General features: G+C 46.6%; 1 protein-coding gene across 2 annotated transcripts in view; it reads right to left on the bottom strand.

Moving 5' to 3' along the window:
* Crmp1 (collapsin response mediator protein 1) overlaps positions 1-21103 on the bottom strand; it is a 51916-nt gene that overhangs the window by 5963 nt on the left and 24850 nt on the right. For both annotated transcript variants that reach the window (XM_055624034.1, XM_055624036.1), the window contains exons 3-11: positions 18968-19152; positions 14467-14631; positions 10846-10907; positions 9283-9363; positions 7555-7623; positions 6652-6772; positions 5783-5939; positions 3477-3618; positions 2194-2364 (exon numbers count right to left, since the gene is read on the bottom strand). In XM_055624034.1, coding sequence (XP_055480009.1) covers positions 2194-2364; positions 3477-3618; positions 5783-5939; positions 6652-6772; positions 7555-7623; positions 9283-9363; positions 10846-10907; positions 14467-14631; positions 18968-19152 — 1153 coding nt within the window. The remainder of the gene's footprint in view (positions 1-2193; positions 2365-3476; positions 3619-5782; positions 5940-6651; positions 6773-7554; positions 7624-9282; positions 9364-10845; positions 10908-14466; positions 14632-18967; positions 19153-21103) is intronic.

Raw genomic sequence — 21103 nt, 5'->3', positions numbered from 1 at the left:
TTTTGTACATTCCTGTGACTTTGTAACCTTTTGTACATTCCTGTGACATTGTTGCCTTTTGTACATTTCTATGAAGTTGTTACCTTTTGTAGGGGAGAGCTTCCTAAACTAAAGTACAAGATCAAAGATATGGGCTTCCTTAAAACACAGTACTCAAGCAGATCATGTCCCAAGGAAGGACTGCCAGGTGGAAAGCAGGGAACACTGCATGCTTAGTCTGCTGTTGCTGTCTCCTCAAATGAAAAGGCAACAGGGCCTGCAAGGTGGCTCAGTGGGTAGGGGCACTTACTGCTAATGCTGATGACCTGAGTTCAGTCTTTGGGATAAATATGGTGGAAGGAAAGAACTGGCTACTTCACTATGTTCCTGACCTGCACATCCCCCACCAAAAAAAAAAGAGAGAGAGAGAGAGAAAGGGGGGAATGGAGGGGAAGAGGAAGGGAAGAAGGGAGGGAGAGAGAAAGGAAAGGGGAAGAGAAAGAATGAGAGAGAGAAAAAAAAGAAAGAAAGAGAGAGAGAAAGAAAGAGAAAGAAAAAAGAAAGAAAGAGAGAGAGAGAGAGAAAGAGAAAGAAAAAAGAAAGGGAAGAAGGAAGGAAGGAAGGAAGGAAGGAAGGAAGGAAGGAAGGAAGGAAGGAAAGAAGGAAAGAAGGAAAGAAGGAAAGAAGGAAAGAAAGAAGAAGGCAAGCAGAGGATTTGGTTAGGCAGTTTGTGTTTGCTGCTCTTGCAGAGGATGAGAGATGGGTTCCAAACACTTATGTCAGGCAGCTCACAGCCTTGTAACTCAATTTCCAGAGGGTCCAACTCCCTCTTCTGGCCTCTGCAGGCATTACATTTATGTGCTTCAACCCACAGTTCAACACACACATACATATAATTTAAAAATACAACAAAAATCTTTTTTTAAAAAATAACAAAAAAGACAACAGATCATCTAAAACTCTGCATTTGTTTTTGTTTTTTTTTTATTCTTGAAGATGATACTCAATCCTATTAGCCAGCTGCCAGCATCCAATGGCTTTTCACCTATTTTTTCTTTGTTTGTTTGTTGTTGATTTTTATCAGTTACTGTAACAGTGGGCCATGTGTGGTTGGAAATGATCAAATGGTACGAAGTGTGTCTGGCAGAGAAGCTTTTCTACCTCCAGCTGAGCCGAGTGCTTTAAAGGGCTTCTCCTGCTTGTAACTGCCTCACACACAAGTGCTGACTGCCCATCATGAGAGTCCTTATTCTGCTCCTTACCCCAGAGATCCTCAGCACAAGATCAGGGCTGAGAACTCCACACAGCTCATGAGCCCCTGGCCTGGGTCCCATCACACATTTGGACTACCACTGACCGACCCAGACCTCAAACAAATAGGGCATGTCTGTGCTTTTGCTAAAACACACTGTGTGGGCGGTCTGCATGTGTGATCCTGTGATCTCCATCACCCAAAGAGGCAACACTAGATTCCAGCTCCAGCAACACGGTGGGTCTCCTTGAGGCTGTGACAGTATCATAGGGGCACACATCACACCCTGGAGTCTTGATGCTGTGACTTGCAGCTGTTGGTGAGAGCAGGTCTTTCTCCCCAGGCAACACACACTTATGCACGACCCTTACGGTGCGACTGTCTTTGTATTCCACTCTATTCATTAGTCTCACAACATTTTCCCACTTTGCAAAGAACCTACCTTTCCTTAGGTGAGTGGCAGGCCTTGCCCTGAACTTTTTAACTCGTGCCATGCACTTTTTCTTGGCTATACAGATTATTTTTTTGCTTACTTTTTTCTGTAACCAGATCACAAACAGAATAATCGTTCCCGCTGCAGTTTCCAGATCTGATGTTGTGATTTCCATTCAAAACCGTCATTTTAAAAAGGTATGCTGGGAACCGCAGCGATGGCAAAGGGGTAAGAGCACCGGCTGCTCTTTGGAGGACACAATGGCTAGGAACAGATGCCCCTGTCCTGTGGGCATAGCCAGAGGGAGCGGCAGAATGAAGAGAGCCTGTTACCAGATCATAACAGCGGCCTGGGTTTAGGCCTGCTCAAAGCACCTTCTGGGACTCTCTCCAATAGATGTGTGAGTGGCTGATGCAGCCATATGGCAGATTTGGAAAACTCTGCATCATTGTTAGCCAGAAGCTTCTGAAATGGCTCAAAGGAAACACCCACCCAAACTAAGAGTGTCATGGATGGGCTTGGGACTTACTGATTTATGGCTTTTAGCTGTTATGGTCTTCATCTTGTCTGGGTCCCAGATGACTACATCAGCGTCAGAGCCCACAGCAATCCGACCTTTCCTTGGGTACAGATTGAAGATCTTGGCTGCGTTGGTGCTGGTGACGGCTACAAACTGATTCTCATCCATCTTGCCAGTAGCCTGAAATCAAGACCGGTGCAATGAGGAGAAGGGTGGCTGGGCACAGACTTGGGCCATCCTGTGGGGTCTTCACAAGTTGAAGCCAGTCACACTACACAGTGTTCTGACCAGAGCATGGATAAAAAGAACTGCAGAGGGCTGCTGACACCTGCATAAGAGCTACTGTGGTGACCTATCAGTGGTTCTAGGCCCAGGTTTTATAAAAAAAAAAAAAAAAAAAAAAAAGCAAAACTGAGCCTGGAAGATAGTTCAGTCAGTGAAGTGTGTGTGACAGGGGTGTGAGGACACAAGCTTAATTTCTGTAACTGACATAAAAAGCCAGGCACAGCAGCATGGACTTGGAATCTTAGTACCAGGGAGAGGAAGACAGGATGGTCCCTGGGGCTCAGCAGCCAGCCAGTCTCACACCTCCTTGGTGAGCTATAGGCCAGAGAGGGACCCTGCCTCAAAAAATAAGATGAGAAGGAAATGGAGAGATGGCTCAGTGTTTAAGAGCACTGGCTGTGGACCCAGATTCGATACCCAGCACCTACATGGTGGCCCACAACAGTTCATAACTTCAATTCCAAGGTCTCCAGGGCCTTCTTCTGGCACACATGTGGTACACAGACACACATGAAGCCGAAAAACCCACAGCGCAGAATATAATAATTAAAAGTAAATGAGTAAAGAAGGCAGGGCCTAGCAGGATGACTCAGCGGGTAAAAATGCCTACCCTCAAACCTGATGACCTGAGGTCAATTCCTGGGACCTGGTAGAAGGAGAGAACTGGTTCCCACAAGCTAGCCTCTGAATTTCATACAATGCACCACGGTGTAGGTGTACCCACAAACATGCACACACGAAGACACACACACACAATTTACAGAGTCTTTCTGATGAGCCAATGCCCGCTTCCATTCACACCCACTCTTCATCCTTCATTCAAGGACTACGTCATCAGGAGGCAAAGTCTCTACAGCCTGGGGCTAGTTTCCCCCGAGACCTCTGTTCCTATCTCTACTTGCAGGAAAGAAAGGAAGACTTTGGAAACTTGAGTCCACAACACTGGCCTGGATAGGCCAGGCAGGATACTGCTAGAATTTCCAAGGGGAGAGAGAGGGAAGACTCACCACTGCCTTGTCCCAGACAACAGTCATCCGCTCCTCTATGCCATTGACGCCTTCAGGGATCAGAGTGAAGTTGTCCTTGCCCACAGCCTTCTGGGCTGTACTGTAGGGACAGTGGCCACTCCCTGTGACCTGCAAGTCTCCACTGAAAAGAGCAGAGAAAAATCAGAGTTATGTTCACTGAGAACAGCAGACACTAGCATGTGTCATTTCAAGTGTCACTAGGAGTGGCGCTTCAAGCCCCAGTGGCTCTATGGAAAATTCTGAAGAGGTATTGGGATGCAGAAGTTTTATCTCAATTTTTTTTTTTTTAGAAAAATTCTGGTGTTTGGAATTAAACTCGGGGTCTAACACATGCTAGGCAAGTGTGATACAAGCGAGCTATGTTCCCCAGTCCGGTTCAATAGACCATAATATAGTCAATGATCCAAAGTCAGCCTGTCAACTCGAAGCCTTGCCAGGACGTCAGGAACATCCCATCTGAGACCCGAGCCTCCCAACTCTGAATGTCACAGGAGAGTCACACACATGGACATGCGTCTCTCAGAGTGAGGTTTCTGGCCTACGGCAGCTAGGCCTTCTATGCTGGGTTCATAAAATAAGTATTAGCTGTAGGTAATAGCTGAGTGACTCACGGCTCAGGGTTTGTCCCTTGTCCCTTGAGAGTTTGGAAGCTAGGACTCCTAGGTGCGTCCAGAGCCCAAGTCTAGAGGCCAGTATTGGTTATGATTGTAACTTGGTGCTTGCAATTGCAGGCTGAGGCTGTTCTCTATGGTATTAGGATGCATAAGTCATTTAGATGCTAGGCACATGCCTAGGAGCTGTTCTGTTCAGGACTGTCTGTACTTGTTTAGCAAACCCACACCATACACATGCTCTGTTCCTGAAATGAGGAGAGGCCATGGTGACCGTTGACAGACTAGTGGGGGTAGGAACAAGACCACAGCAGCTTGGGATGAGCTGAGCTACCATTTTAAATCAGATGACCCCCACCACCACCAAAAAAAAAAAAAGACTTCTCTAAGGAGGAACCCTCCAGCAAAGGTCTGGAAGCAGTAGATAAGCCAACTGGGAGATACATGAGACAGTGCTAGGCAGAGTGTGGAGTACAAGATATGGTTCTTTCTTAGTGGGGGCCATGAGACATGGTTCTTTCTTGGGGGGGATCACTGTCAGCCTGAGACTGTTAAGTTGTGCAGAGAGAGCCAAGGGCATAGGTGAGGTAAAGTCAACCTGGAGAAAAGACCAGGTGGAAGTCTAGTCAAGGAGTGGGGTCCAGGTGATATTCTGCCCTTTGGGTTCCACTTTCGAAGAAGAAATCATAGGGGTGTCCTCTCTTGGTCCCACGGACATTTAAAGCATACAAGCACCATGGACAGCGCATAAGAGGAGGGGAATGGTATCTTGGAAACAGAAGTCCTTGGAGGCAGAAGGAACCAGCACGCTGAGCCAGAGTGGCTATGGCCATGGGTGCAAGACATCATCAGTTTCTATGGACTGTGGTCATGTTCCTGCTATGGGCTTCAGTGCTGAGTTGTAATTGAGTTCACAAGCAAAATAGTGCCTGCATCACGTGGGGGCAGAGATTTCCACACAGCACACATCACAGAGTCTCCTTGTTCACACACACATAGTTACACTCGGAAGTTCCTGCCTTATCCCCAAGCTCAGCCCTGACTCATGACTTCTGCAGAGCTCCAGCCATCTACCCTCCCCAGGATAGTCTGTCCTCCTCGGCTCACAATGGAGACGTGCACAACCCTCTTCTTTCATGCTGACTGGTGGAAGGGATTGAATTGGATGCACTTCTCCTGGGTGAAAAATACCGTGCTTTGCCAGTGATGCTGTCTGCTCATTAAACTGCCTTCCCTCCTCACTGAAGGACAACTAGCCCTGTACAAGCAGGCTTTTGATTCTGTGCATGTGGCCAATAAGCAAGCTGGGAGAGACAAGGAGACATTGCATATATCCCAACAAGCCCAAGATGACAGGAGCATTAAGTGGCAAAGGCAAGGCTTAAATCCTGGTCTCTCATCCCTAGTCCTGCGGCTACCAACCACACCTAACTTCTAGGACACAGCAGGTGTATGAACAATACTGAGCTGGTGGGAGGAGGTGGGGAATAAATGTGAACAATCATTAGGAGAAACACACCCTTGGAAGGATTTCTATAAACAACATTGTCTATAGAGTATTGGAGTATTGTTTTCTGGGCACAGACCCCAAACTTCCCTTCTCTGTGTGTCTAACTAGCTGTGGACTCTCTGGCCACAACTCCAGCCATATGTCCCCATCCCCATGACTCTCACCAGGCCAGCAAGGAGGTCAAGTAGTCAGGCGTTGTGGGGTCTGGGCTCAGGGGAGGAGAGGTCACAAATGCAGCTGCCTTGGCCCAGTTCTTGCTCCAGTAGTGGGTGCCATCGGTCCCCAAGCTGGCAGCTATGGGCTCACCGAAGACAAGAGGGCCTTGAAGGGGCAAAGATAAGGAGTGTGGTTACAGCTAATAGTGTCCATGCTGACACAAAACGAGAGTGTGGCAGAGGAGACTGACTAGAAGACGATAACCCAGCATCTTTTTCAGAGGCAGCACCACACAGTGCCCCTTACTGTGAAGGCCCAATTCTGTAATTAGAGCAGCTGTCCTAGGCCAGCACTTGTCCATATCCAGCTCTGCTGCCCCCATACTATTGACTCTGAAACAAAGCCTTCCTCTTCCCAACCCACAACTGACTCTTCCTTAAGGCCATGGAGTAACCCTGAGCACAAACTCCCCGTGTGAGTCTTGGACAGAGCCCAGGAGAAGGCCAAGCCAGTTGGAGAGCCCAGGGAGTGGCCCAAAAAAGAAAAGATGGATGCAGGAGGACCTTCTGGCCATTCCTGACTAATCATCAGCTTTGTGTGAAACCCCCGGAAAGGCTCTAAGGCCAGCCAAAAGCTGCATGGTCTCATCTAGCCAATGGAAGCAGGGACCATCACAAATGAAGAAGCTGAAGCTCAGAGCTTGTCAGGGACTTGCAGAGGCCTCTGACACATGGTACACTAGCAATTGAATCTAAAACCAACTCCACATCACCCCTTCAGTACACTAGAGGCCAGAGGCTGCCGGCTCCTGGCAGACCTTTGCCATTGAGTAACCGAGACAGTCCTGTAGCCCCTCAGGAGGACAAGCACCACCTACCTTTCTTCCTGGCCAGCGCGATGATGTCTGCCGCACTCTTGCTCATGACCTTGGTGATATACACGGGGCAGTTGATCCGGCCTGCAATGGCAATAGCTCGGAACACGGCCTCGGCCTCCAGCTGGGGACACAGCAAATACAACAGTCACAAGAGGAAGGGGGCAGCCACTCCTGAACCTATATTCTTCCATTCTCCTTAAGAGTTTTCAAAAGTGAAATCGTCAGTGTAAAAGGAGAGTAAAACAGATTTTAAAAAAATAAGAGAGTTGGAGATAGAATAATGTCCTGGGTTGTTTGGGAACATTCTACAGGCTGTGTTAAAGAACAAGAGAACGCTGCATCGAAAGGCACACAAAACGGTCATGGCAAACGACTGACTCCATGACATCAGGGCATGCCCATGACTGACAGTGCTCTATTTCTCACTCACTAAACCTGATTCATTTCATCTCAGCCCCCACTAACCCCACTATGTTCTCAATACCAGCAAGTCAAAGCACCTGCTGTGACTTCTGTTTCTGGTCTTTAATTTACAATCTGTCAAGGCCTCGGGCATGGCCATAATAGAGGTATGATTTGACATGGACACCAGGGGACTCTTCAGTCTATTTTCCTGTCACCAATATACCAAGTCTTCAGTGAAGATTCTTCCCCAGTCAGGACACTGGGGTGTGTGTGGGGCCCAGGAGTGATGCCCCTGGACCCTGGAATAGGCAAAGCCTTTTCCCAGCCCCTCTGACTCGCACCCTCCAGAGCCCTGGGAAGCAGCAGGGAGAAGGGAGCAGAGTGGAGTGGAGAGGACAGAGCAGAGAGAAGGAAAGGAGCTGGGTGCAACTGGGCTGTTCTGCTCCAAGTGAAAGGCTTAGGAATATGAGCACTTGGCAAGGAACGGGGAATCCTTACCTCCTCAGGTCTACTCAGAGCATGCCCCTCGGGACCTGTGATGCCCATCTCCAAGATCCGCTTTTGTTCCTAGGAGACAATCACCAATGAGCCAGAATTGGGGAGTTAAGAGGAGACACTCTTCCAGCCTCTGCTTGATGTGAGACAGATGAGGTCAGGATAGGGAGCAGGGGTCCTACAGGTGGTCCTCCAGCCAGTGGACTGAGAGTGACCGCTTGCTCTCTCACCAACCCTCTTCTTCATCTGTCCATGCCTATCCCCTGCCCAACCACAGCATCATCTAGAACAGTTGTTCTAGAACTCCAGGAACCAGTGAGAGGAAGCACAAGGCAGGGCTTGTCTCCTCTAAACCCGAGTGAGGGGCCAGGAGATATAACGGGAATGGGAACCAAGAGATACTGATGCTTTCCTGCAGAGTGGGCTTTCATCTCAGGAAAAGCCTCCTTCTGACAAGAGTAATTTTCACAATGCCTAGTGTCCCTCCCCTATGTTTTCACACATCCAAGACTTCTGCACACACCTGCTTTTCTTCCAGAGTTTTTACCACACCTACCCGAAGCTCACCAGAAGCTCACAAGGAGCTGGTGCCACACCCCTGGGCTATGAGACTAAACTACACATCTCTTTCTGGGAAGCGGGCTAGTTACCCTTAAGGCAGGATGTCAACAGGCAAAACCTGCCACTGCTCTACCTCTCCACTTCTCTCCCACATGCCCCCCGCTGTCAGCTCTCTCCCCCTCTACCTCTTCTGGTTTGCTGCCATGCATGAAGCTGTCAGTACTTATCCTCAGAAGCCAAGCAAAGGCCAACATCACACTTGCTGATCTCCAGAATGGAGACCAAAAAGAAGCCTTTCTAGGAGTATGCTGGTTATTCTTGGTTGTCAACTTGACCACATCTAGAATTAGCTAAAACCCAAGCAGCTGGGTACACCTGTAAGGGATTTGTTTTTAATTAAATCATCTGAAGCAGGAAGAGCCACCTTTAATCTGGGCCACCCTTGGTGGCAGTTTATATAAAGGACAAGAAAGAAGAAAGATTTGTTCTTTCCCTGCTTGTTCTTACTCTCTCTGGCAAGTCTGTTCCTTCACTGGCATTAAAGCCAACTTATTTGGGATTCCAGCACATACCCAAGACCATGTGAGAAATCCAGCCTCATGGACTGAACAACTACTGGATTCTTGAGCTTTCCCTTGGTAGACAGGAGTTGTTGGACTAGCTAGACCACAACCTGTAAGACACTCTACTAAATCATGTATATATGGTTTATTATATATGTATATGTAATATATTTATATATTATATATGAATTTATAAATATATAAATTCATTCTATCTGTTCCTCCAGAGAACCCTGACTAATACAAGAGCCTGGGGAGATGGTTCCGTTGGTAAAGGACTGACTATGCAAGAATGAGAATAAGTAAAATCCTCAGAATCCACATTTAAGAAAACAAAGCTGGATGCACATGTCAATGAGGAACACCACCCCTCCCTACTTGCAGAGCAGTTTTGTTCAGAACCTCACAATGCAGAGGAGAAAACACATCCCAGAAGCCAGGTATCTTGCCAGAAGGCACACTGCACACAGGGGAACATCTCCTATACGACACTGACACTCAGCCCCACCTTCCCCAACCCGGTCATCTCACTAATGGAGGATGCAACCTTCTTTCATAGTCTGCTTTGTAACAGGTCCCCTTTCCAGTAGAAGGGAGAACCACTCACCTGAGCTATCAAGTCTCCATTCTCTGCATGGACTAAGACCACAGCTCCCAAACCCTTGAGGAAGGTGAAGGCTTCGTACAGCTAGAGAGGAGAGACGGGGCTGGTGAGAAATCAAGGTGTAGTCATCCGAGCATGTAAAAGGCTGCTCCTCTGCTCACTCCTGCACCTTCTACAGACCTCATGAGTCACCATCTTTCAGATCAAGAGGCAGGAGGTCGGGTGGGACCAAACTAATCAAAGGTGCATAGTGTCACTGTAACAGCGCTTCTCAACCTTCCTAATGCTGCAACACTTTGATACAGTTCCTCGCGTTGTGGTGACCCGTAACCATAAAATTATTCCATTGCTGCTTCACAACTGTAGTTTCGCTACTGTTATAATCCTAATGTAAATATCTGATGTGCAGGATATCTGGCAGGTTACCCCCAAAGGGATCATGATCCACAGATGGAGAACTACTGCTATAAAACTTCCGTCTTCTTTGTCTTCCAAGTACGAGACTGCTGCCCCTTGCAAATGTAAGATGGGGCTCTCAGAGGCAGGAAGCACTTCGGCAGACCCCCCCCTTAATAAGAGACTCAAAGCTGGTATCCACAAGCAGAGACCTCAGTGGATCAATGTGAGAAAGAAGCCGCAGCCATCATTCCACCCATGTGTTACACGTTACTACTTCTAGGAGCGCCAGAATACTTCTGTTCTGCCTTCCTAGAATACTCTGTGTCTGCATCAAAGGCTTGAGACATCCTAGGTAAGTTGTTGTCTGACCCAAGGTGCTTCTTTGAAGGGCAGGACATGGGAAGGCCCCTATCAGCACAATCCTGCCGTGATAGCCAATTAGCAATCCCTGGCAGTCCCTGAATTTCACCTGTGCTAAAGCACTCTGTGCTCTGACCTCTGTAAGGTTGGGGATAGTATGAGCCTCACTCAAGGCCAGAGATGGGAAAGCTGTTCCCAGCTGCCCATCAAGCAATGGGTATGGTAGGCTGTCGCTGGTATCCACAACTTCATCTGAGTGGTAGAGGGGGTCCAGTGGTGGAGGAAGGATGTGTGTGAGCAGTCAACCTGCCCTTGGAAACACATAGTTGAGTCTTTCTCAGCTCCTTGCACCCTAGGCTAGAGAGCTCACATCCTTCTGATGAGAAAACAGAGACTCTGACTTCCTGGGTGCCTTGCATTTGTCTGAGGAAGGCCACAACTCATCTGTGGAGAGCCAGGTGATGGTCCCCAGCCTCCCCTGATCCCCAAAGCTAACTGTCCAGCCTGCAGGAAGCATACGTCCAGAAGGTGACTCCTGAATGTCTGCAATGGGCTCCAAGCAGCTATTTTTTAATGAGCTTCCCAGAAAATGTGGTAGAAGAGCTATGTGAGGGACACCCCAGCAAGGACCCCAGGCTCCAACTCCCATCTCTTTAAGAGAGAAACAAAGATAGAGGAGGGACAATGGCCACACTGCACTTAGTTCTAGGAGTGAGCACTGAGCCCAGGGTATAGGGCTCTTCCTTATAGCTCATGAGAGCTGGCTCCAGCCTGTGTGGAGGAAGAGAAGTTTACAATAGGACCTACCTGACTGTCAGACATTTGGTACAAGTCCTTATAGGCCATGTAGACTTGGAAGGAGTTGACACCTATCACAAAATAAAATGAAGAAAAGTGTGTTTGAGTAGAATGAAGGTTTTTCCAGTAAATCAATGACCAGGTACACAGTAGCAACTGTCAGAAGAGAAGATGGCACAGGGTCCACAGTGGCGCACCAAACCCAGCCTTGGAGGGTGGCAGTCTGTCCCTGGAGCCTTCTTGGAAAGAGCAATCCTGAGCTGGATGTGAGGGTAAAGGAAAGAGGGAGGAGGTAGAGAAGGAGGAGAGCAGAAACGGCACATAAAAGAGAGGGGTCTGCACGACAGAGCTATCTTCCTTCCTGGAAAGTGTCTTCTTCCAGCTGAAGCAAAGGGAGCATTTGCTTCTTCATACCATTGTTTTAAATTGTAGTGTACAAACACACAAGGTGACATTCGGTGCCATAACCAGTTCAAACCATACTCTGGTTCATGGCCCATAGGATGTGCAATCAACTGCTGTGTCTAGTGCCTAAGTCTTCCCTAGCAAGGGGGTGCCACGAAGCACATTCTGCGATGGAGAGACAGCCCTGGGATCAGAGGGATTATGGGCATGGGAAAGGCTGGGGAACCCTGCTGGGAGGAGGGTGCTGAAGAGTCTAGGCAGAGCAAAGGGAAGGCAGGGAACTAAAAAGAGAGGGCAGGACTTGATCATGAGGAACATCTTGGGGGAGCATAGGACAGACAGGAGGGGATTTGCCTCTCATTCCTCTTCAAGTTGCTTGAGAGCGAAGGCCATGCCTCGTGGTTCATTTTGCCTTGCTCATCTGGGACCTTGCGATGTGTGACTCGGGTTTGTAGGTAGAGTAAGAAAACATTTGGAGAAGAATAAAAGAGCCTGAGGCAAAGTACTCATGAGAACGAGACTTCTTTTATACCCAGCGACAGAAATGACAAGGCAGAGGCTTTGGTTGTGTAGAAAACCACCATCACAAAAACTCCTTCTCTTAAAATAATGGGAAAAAAATTAGAAATGAAAATTGTATTATAAAATTAGTATAAAAATACCATTGACTAGTCAAGTACACTCAAGTAAAAATATCACAATTAGCACGTGTATGAGGGAAGCACAAATGTGGCAATTAAGAGACTATATTTGTTGCAGAGATGGACCTTCTGTAAATATAGAACCTCGATATGGCCATAGGCACAGGAGCGACATCATTGTAACCGTCACAATCCAGGTTCATCTGAACTGGAAACTCAGACACTGACTCTCTGCTTGAATGTGATGTGTTTCCCACGTGCTTATGTGCTGCGCTCGGGCTTCCAGATGATGGGATTTAGGGTCATGACTGGATCCTGAAGGCTGTGACATCCATCCATTCAGGGAAGATGTACTGTCTGCTGAGAGGGTGAGTGGCTCTGCTACACCACATGGTCCCCTCTGCCTTGCCTCAGGCTGAGCAACAGAGAACCAGACTTGGCTGGAACCTCTCAAATTGCAAGGAAATAATAAAGAGAATGCTTTTCTCTTTCTAAGCTGTTTCAGGTAGTTCATGGTCTGGATGGGGTGGGGCCTGTGGAAAGACAACCTTACTGAGTGTTATAACTCATGATCGAGCTGGGTTAGGGGCTACTGGGTGGGCAGGAAACCCAGTGTGACTCCATGAAGACTTTCTCCAGGAAGCACAGCTCAGCTGAAAACAGAACTGATTAAGAAGACACAGGAGGATGCTTCAGGGAGTAGAAGGGACAGAAAGAGAGGGGAGGACATGGGATAGGAAGAGAGAGGATGGAGTTGTAAAGCCTGTAAGACATTTAAAATCCTGTACAGGAACCTTGAGTTTTTCCTGCAAGTCACCAGTTAAAAAAGGAAGTGGCTCTCCAGGCTTGGGGGCAGGGTGCCACAAACACCCAAATCTAAACAAGTATCTTCTCTCTAACACGGGATGGCAGTCACTTGCCCCTGAAGGGCACACAGCTCTTGTGTTCACTCTTTTGCTCTCCCCAGGTTCTTCCTCCTCACATTCACATAAGGGCTTCTAGTTACACAGAAACCTCAGTGAGAACAGCAAGATCACAATGGCAGGTTCCCTGTGACAACTGTGCATGCAGGAAGAGTCACAGCAGCCACCAGGGAGGGACTATGCCTTCCTGCCAGCAGGGCACGCACAGAAACAGGGAATCTGAGCTGATGAGAGAAAAGGGGACAATCAGATAGTCACCCAGGGAAGAATACGCACGAAATGTGAGCATAATTAGTGAGTGAAAAAGTGTGATGAAAGCCACAATGGCATGCTGGCTTGAAATCAGCAAAGGCACCACAAACGCAGTGACACCCAAGGGCGTGACACGCAGGAGTCGGGGACTCTCACATGGGCCTATGCCTTCATGGGTGGGAGCATCTTTCAGGAAATCGATTGACCATAAAAGTCGTGGTCCCAGAAAAATATTAAAGCCTTCACATTTTGTAATTTCATTTCTCAACATCTAAGGAAATCATAAAAAAAAAAATTGCAAACTAATGCTTGTGTATGGAGATACTCACCAGGACACAATTTATAATGAAACACACAGAAAACCTAAATGCCCACTAAAAAGAAAACAGTTGAGCAAATCACCCATTGCATTTCATAAGTGGCACTATTAAAAAGTTACTGATGGAGGCCAATGTCACTCATAAAACGTTAAGTGAAGAGAAAGATTCCAAATTACAGCTTTTGTGCAACCATATAAGGAAAAAATTCGCTGACATAGACAGAAAGTGAAGGCAATAATGCTTAACTAATGTCTCACTGAGATTGGAAGCAGAACCAGAAGGGAAAATGTTTGCTTGTCTGATTTTTATATAGTAGAAACAATGGTACTTTCATAAATAGAAAACATAGCCTGTATTGTAAATAATAAAAGTATGCCCAGCACCACTTGAAGACTTTGCAATAAAGGTACTTCCTCTCTGGAAGGACCTTTTTGGAAGGACCACTCATGTCCCAACTTGTTCCATCTTGCTGCCAGTCTTTGTTTCCCTCCTGTCTCTGTCTGATGCATTTCTACTCAATGCAATGAACATGACCCTGCAAAGGGCAGGGTCACCTGGGATAAGCCTGAGCAGAGGGGAACCAAATGGGATACAAAGATGTGTGGCCACAAAAGTAATTTCCAGAGCCAGACAGACAAATCAAACAACAACAGGAAAGATGTTCCCCCACAAGGCCAAAGTCAGCTTCAGGTATTTAGGGAAGGAAGCAATTCTGACAGGCTCAGGGGAAAGTGCTCTGCTGAGATAGGCCTTGAGGGAGAGCATTTGACAGACAGGAAAAAGGCACCCCATTGGGAAAAATGGCTTAAGCAGAGGTCAGCAGTAAGGCAGGTGGCAAGGGATTGCAGCCATGGTGAAAAGTGCCAGGAGAAGTAAGGCTAGGATAACAAGGGCCTCCCTTGTCAGACTACGGAGACAGGACTTATTCTGTGGCTAGGGATGCTTCCTCAAGGCTTCAAAGAGTACACGACCGACTCCTTAAGTGATGGCATGTCCTCCTGCCATCACTTAACAGAAGTGTGTAGCTCTAAGCTGGGCTCACAGAAGAGGGTAGAAGGATTCTACAGTTCATTCTGGGCTTTCACTGACCTTTGTCCTGCACCAGCACCTCCAGCTCCTCCCGAACACCATCGTACCAATTTGTGATGTCCACATGAAGGGAATAGTCACAGCAGGACTTGGTGTCTGCTGCTTCATGCCACTTCTCAAAGGCAGTCAACAGGCTGAACCCAGGTTCAGGAACAACATGGTCAACTGGAACAGAGAGGCATGTGTCATGATGCTCAGAACCCAAGATGTTCCATCAGTGGCCAGGTGGCCAGGTGATGGAACATCACCTCCTCCACTGCCCCATCAATATTACCCTCATTCCCATCACAATCACCAATCAACGCGATCCCCATCATCCCCATCACTATTACCATACGAACACCACCACCATCATCACCATCACCATTATCATTACCAATACCACAATCATAACCTATAAACGTCATCACATTCTCACCATCATGCTCATGAATAGCACCACCATCACCACTGTGGTGATTTGAAGAGATGTCTTCCATAAATCTTGGGCATTTGGATACTTGTTGCCCATTTGGTAGCTATCTGAGAAAAATTAAGAGGTTTGGCTTGTTGAAAGAAGTCTGTACCTGAGGGTGGGATTTGAGATTAAAACAAACAACCAACCAACCAAACAAACAAACAAAACTGTCATTTCCAGTGTGCTTTCTGCTTGCTACTTGTAATCAAGATGAGAGCTCTCAGCTGCTCCTGCCATCACGCCTTCATTATGCCATCAAGGACTCTAACCCTCTGAAATCTTAAGTCCAAGTAAACACTTTATTTTAAACCAATAGAAAAGTAACTAAAACATAAATTGGTACCAGGTCATGGGATATTGCTGTAACAGATCTGACCATGTGTCTACTTGGAGGAATGTATAAGTTCTGAAACTTTGGACTAGAAAAGCAGATGAATGCTGTAAGCAGAGCTTCATGGGTCATCGTCATAGAGCTTGGGAGACAGTAGTGCTGAGAGCAATATGGAGGCCCAGCTCAAGAAAGGAGTGAGGACTTTGGCAGCCACTGGGCTAGAGGTCAATCCTGTGACATTTTGGCAAAGAATCTGCCTGTCGTTTGTCCTTGACTTAAGAGTTTTCCTGAAGCTAAATTGAAAAACAATAGACAAATTACTTTAATAGAGGAGATTTCAAGACAGTCTAATATTGATGCTGCCTTGTGGTTATTAATAATCATTCTTGTGCAGGTCTACAATGAAGAAGGACAAGAAGGGGAAAATGAAACACAAAATATACAGTAGGAAGAGAAAGAGCATCAGGAAATTAGATGTTGGATCCCAGATTTACACTGAAAGAAATAAGGAAATCAAGGAGAAGCCTGATATGAGTTGGAATAAAGGAAGGGATGCTCTCCTAGCAAGATCCCATCTAGCTAAGCTTTCAACTTGTGAAAAGAAAAAGTCTAAGGGGTTTAAAATGAAACAATAAATGAAAACTGTTCCAAATGTGATCTAAGGGAGCCAGGATTATCCCAAATTGGCTGTTGCACTTAACAGTGTTGTCCCTGTAATTCTGGCTTCAGAGTCAAGAGAAATAAATGACTAAAGGAGTTATGGAATCTTCTTCTGAGGTTAAAAAGAGCCACTAAGGTCAGGTATTTGGGCTGCATGGTCCCTGCACGGCAGCTCTGAGAGGCCATCTTGTGAAGCTATGAAAATAAAACCTGGATTGAACTGGAGACCACCAGAGGTTGGACATGCCTGAGCCAGGGGATATCTGTTAAGGAACCAGCCTGAGACAGAGACAGAGACAGACAGATAGACAGAGAGATGTTGCAGTCAGAACTGATGGAAGGACAGAGCCATTTAAGCCCTCTGACATCACACATGGCACTACAGGAAACTGGAGTTAGCCCTGTAGGGTTTCTGTCTTGCTTTCGTCCAGTATTTCCTTACTGTGGCCTGATTCCTCCCTTCAGGAATGGTAATGAATATTCTGTGCCATTTTTGTGTTAGAAAAATGTGGTTTGCTTTTTTATTTTACAAGGGGTTACAGTTACATGATTGCCTTGAATAACAGAAGAGATTCTGAACTTTGGGTGTTTGGGGTTTTTTTGTTTTGTTTTGTTTTCAAAATAGGGTTTCTCTGTGTAGTCTTGGCTGTCCTGGACTTGCTTTGCAGACCAGGCTGGCCTTGAACTCACAGAGATCTGCCTCCCCAAGTGCTGGGATTACAGGTGTGCACCACCATGCCCTGCTGAACTTCAGACTTTTAAGCTGTTGAGACTATGAATGTGAAAAGACTATGGAGGCTTTTGAAGTTGAAATACATGTTTCATTAGGATATGACCACAAGCCTATGGGGATCAGGGAGTGGGATGTGGTGCCTTGAAGGAGATGTACCCCATAAGACTTGAGCATCTGACCACTTGGTTCCCAGGTGCTAGAACTATTTGAGGAGGATTAGGAGGTGTGGTCTTGTTTGGAGGAGGTGTGTCCCTGGGGGCAGATTTGAGGTTTCCAAAGCCTCATCACAGTCTAATATGTTCTGTGCTCCTGGCTTTCAGATCAAGATGTGGACTCTCAGCTGTCTCCACTGCCGTAGCTTTGCTCTGCCATCACAGACTCTAACACTCTGGAACTGTAAGCCCAACTATGATGGTTTGAATGAAAATGGCTCTCATAAACTCACAGGGAGTTACATTATTGGAGTGTGGCCTTATTGGAGGAAGTGTGTCACAGAGGATGGGCCTTTGAGGGATCAGAAGCTCAAGCCAGGCCCCAATGGCTCACTTTCTTTTCATGCTGCCCATGGATCCAGATTTAGAACTCCTCAGCTCCTCTCCAGCACCGTGTCTGCCTGTGTGCTGCCGTGCTTCCCACTATGCTGATAATGGACTAAACCTCTGAACTATAACCAGCCACAAGTGACTGCTTTCCTTTAGAGTTTCTGTGGTCATGGTGTCTCCTCACAGCAATACAGAAACCCTAATTAAGATACCAACTAAACACTTTCTTTTATTAGATGTGTTGCTCATGGTGTTTTATCACAACAATAGAAAAAAATAAGTAACTAGGAAAGCTACCATTATGATCACCACAACAACCATCATCCCCATTACCATCATTATCACATGCCCACATCCATATCACCACAACCATCACCATCACCTCCATCATTATATCTGTTTATATCACCACTAACACTATCATCATCACCATCAAAATCATGAACACTGATATCATCACCATCATCATCACCATCACCACCTTCACCATTATTATCTCCATCACTATCAATGCCAGGCTCCACCACGAGGAATGTTACTGAAGTCTCTGACTATACCAAGGAGTTCCATCATAATACTAAGCCTACGGGTAGGGAAGGTGAGGCTCCTCAAAGCTGAGTCCTAACCCATCCTTGTGCGGTTTCTGAGGATAAATTACACAGTCATTTTACTCAAAAGTCTGGGTTCACCCACTTGACTAGCAGAGCGTTCAAGGGCTATTCATTAGAAAAAAGATAGACTTGACTTGCCTTACCAGCCAAGCCTTACTTCCTGGTTCTGGCAGCTCAGATGGCTCTGCTGGAGGTTGCCTTAAGCAGCGTCTTAGACGTACTGCAGGGATAGGTAAAACCAGGAGGCTCAAATAATAATGTACATGGCAACCTGAGACTGTCACCTGTGCATACTATACACACACACACCACACTCTGAGCAATACACCTAGCAACCTGTTAGCAGCCTAGGACTCCAGTTGCATTGAACTGCATGGACTTGCTCTCAACAATGGAAGAGATTTTTCCTGCCCTTAACAGCCATCAGTCTTAGCTTCTATTCAGTCATGCTCTCCTTATGAACAGGTAGGAGATCAGAAAGGCCTATTCGACAAGAACTGGTTTGGAGTCCACGTAAAGTAGGGCAAACTGTAGTCTTAAAGGTAACTGTTGGAGAGAATCCTAATTACCACCTTATGCCTCTGCACACTTGAGGGCATATATGCTTAGAATCAGATGCATTATGGAGTGGGATTTGTACAGTAGAAAAGTAGACTATCTACTCTATAAATCAAAACATAACCATCTTCACCATGGCCCTTAGCAACCAAAACTCCTTTAGCCGCCATAAAAGAAAGCCCTGCACAATAATGGGGCTATTGGGGGTCTTCCTCTTGTCTCCTACAGGTATTTTGACTTGTTCTCTAGTTCTGCTCTGAATAATATCTCTTTGCTCCTTTTGCAAACTGGCAGCAGCTTTTGTTTCAATTCCTTAAATAAGAAGCCAAGAACCTGCAAACACGCAGCCTGACCACAGCACATGGGTAACAATTTCACCTTGATACACAGTAAAGTAACTTTTAAAGGCTTAATGTTCCCGTGTCTGAGCTCCTTTTGTGCTGGACTAGAGACACCCCATCAGTGACCTATATTTATTGAGGTAGGGTGTGACAAGGAGTTGCACAGAACCCTGAGCACAGAGCCTAATGCACCAAACACCAGTGTGTGCTGATGGGGAGGGGAGAGCTTACAGCCCATGTCCCTAAGGCCAGGGAAAGTGCCACTCACTGATCATCGTGGTTCCACCTGCCAGTGCTGCTTTGGTGCCCTGGAAGAAGTCGTCAGCTGCGGTCATACCCTGGGAGGGCTTCTGCAGGTAAGTGTTGACATCAATGCCTCCAGGCATGACCATTCGTCCATTGGCTTCTATGGTCTTCACTCCACCAGGAACAATCAGGTTCTCCCCTATTTGTCTAGAGGCAAATAACAAAGAAATCTTTGGTTTTTATAAAAAGAAAACCAAGCATGGAGCCAACTGTACAGCGTCAGCTCCTCTAAGTACGTGTTTCCTACCCAGGCTGACACGAGACACTGAGCTAAGAATAAGAGCTCAGATGCAGCACTCTCCAGGGCTTAGGGTCTGCTGTCTAATGCACGAATGCACCACAGTACAAATCCAGAAGCACAGGATGGCTGGTCACTCGGTCAGGCTATCTAGAAGACTCCCAGAGGGAAAGATGGCAGAGCAGATAAGAAACTATCCACTCTATAAAGTGGCCAGCCCTAGGGAACTTCAGTCACTTTTGATAGTTCCCTAAAAGATACAGAAAAGAGATGCTGAATTAGGCAACAGCAGAACTGTTAGTCCCATAAGACAGACATCGCTAGGTAGGTACTGAAATGTGTCCCCCTAACATTCCTATATTGAAACTTCAGCCCCTAGCAATTAAGAAAATGGCTGAAGTAGGGACAGGGTCTTCACAGGGGTAAAATAGGTCACTAGGCTGGGCCCTAATCAATAGGACTAGCATCCATGTAAAAAGACTTACGGAGGAAGGCAACCAACAGCCCTACACAGCTGTGATGCTATGGACTGTACCAGCGATCAGCATGGCATCATAACCCTGTATCAATGATTAGCAGTGGCACACATACCTTGGTGGTAATCAGTACCTCTCTTGTTGGACTTAAGAACTGCTCAATAAGAGGGAAACTATGTCCAGAACCGAAAACCTAGGCAACAACCCAGAGCTAGTGAAGCACACTACCAAATGGTCAGCCCTGAAAACATAGATAAAGTAACATTATACAGACTAAGAAGGTTATATTTGGGAATATATATGTATATATATACACATAATCGTGTAATAATAAAGAAAGAGGCCACGGATTTGAAAGAAAATAAGAAGGAACATATGGGAGAGTTTGGAGGGAGTAAAGAAAAGGGAGAAATGTAATTATATTAATCTCAAAAATAGTATAAAATAATTTACTCTTTAAAAAGGATGTTAGGACAATGGAGCACATGGAAGGATAAGCCTCTGAGGACACACGGCAAAGATATCATCTACAACCAAGAGAAGCCTTCTTAGCGGGACCTATCCTGTCACACCCTGATCTGGGACTATGGTGTGAACAAATCCGTTTGTGTGTTGCAGCTCTGGGCTATGGGAACTTCTCTGTACCTGTGTGTCCACTGAACCCCAGCCTTTTTGGTTCAGCACCTTGCCAGGGTGACCAGGAAACACAATGATGGGGCCCGTTTTTACTGCCCTACTAGCTTCTCTGCTTTCCTGGGACTAGGAAGAAGGGGGGCAGGAGCCAGCCCACACTTCTGATTCCCACTCTTCACTGTGCTTTGCATAGTAGTATCCTCTAACACACCACATAACCCCATCCTCCTTCTCTCATCCTCTTCTAGCTCTTCCTTTTCCTCCTAAAGCGTGAGGCCCGAGGCTGATCCTACTGACAGGCCCCTTTCAACAAGACACCCCTCCCACTCCCTTTTGTTCCTGTACCAGATGCCCAGGGTGGACCTATGACGGCCTTCTCCTCTCCTCTCTCTTTCCTCTTCCAGACCCCAAGAAAAGAGCTTGGTAGGAAATCTAGACCACCCCATATCAAAGGCAGAGAGTAGCAATGCTCTGTCATAGCCACAGGCAACAAATGTGATCATCTGCTGTGATGGACTGAAGGGTCCCTCAGAATTCAGGATGAAGTCCAGCCATTACCCATGCCACCCCTGACAAGGCTGTTAAGGATGTAATGATGTTTAAATGAAGTTCCAAGAGTAAATCCTTAATCTACAAGGAACTGTGTCCTTCTTTCAAGAGAGATGTTCTCTTAGGAACACAGAACACAGGACAACCATGGACACAGAAAAAGAAAAAAAGAAGAAAGAAAGAAAGAAAGAAAGAAAGAAAG

Source organism: Psammomys obesus, unplaced genomic scaffold (genome assembly GCF_907164565.1).
Source record: "Psammomys obesus unplaced genomic scaffold, mPsaObe1.curated_primary_1811, whole genome shotgun sequence".
NCBI classification, from domain to species: domain Eukaryota; kingdom Metazoa; phylum Chordata; class Mammalia; order Rodentia; family Muridae; genus Psammomys; species Psammomys obesus.
The sequence above is the reverse complement of the archived record's forward strand: the minus strand, read 5'-3'. Positions and strand labels throughout refer to the sequence as shown.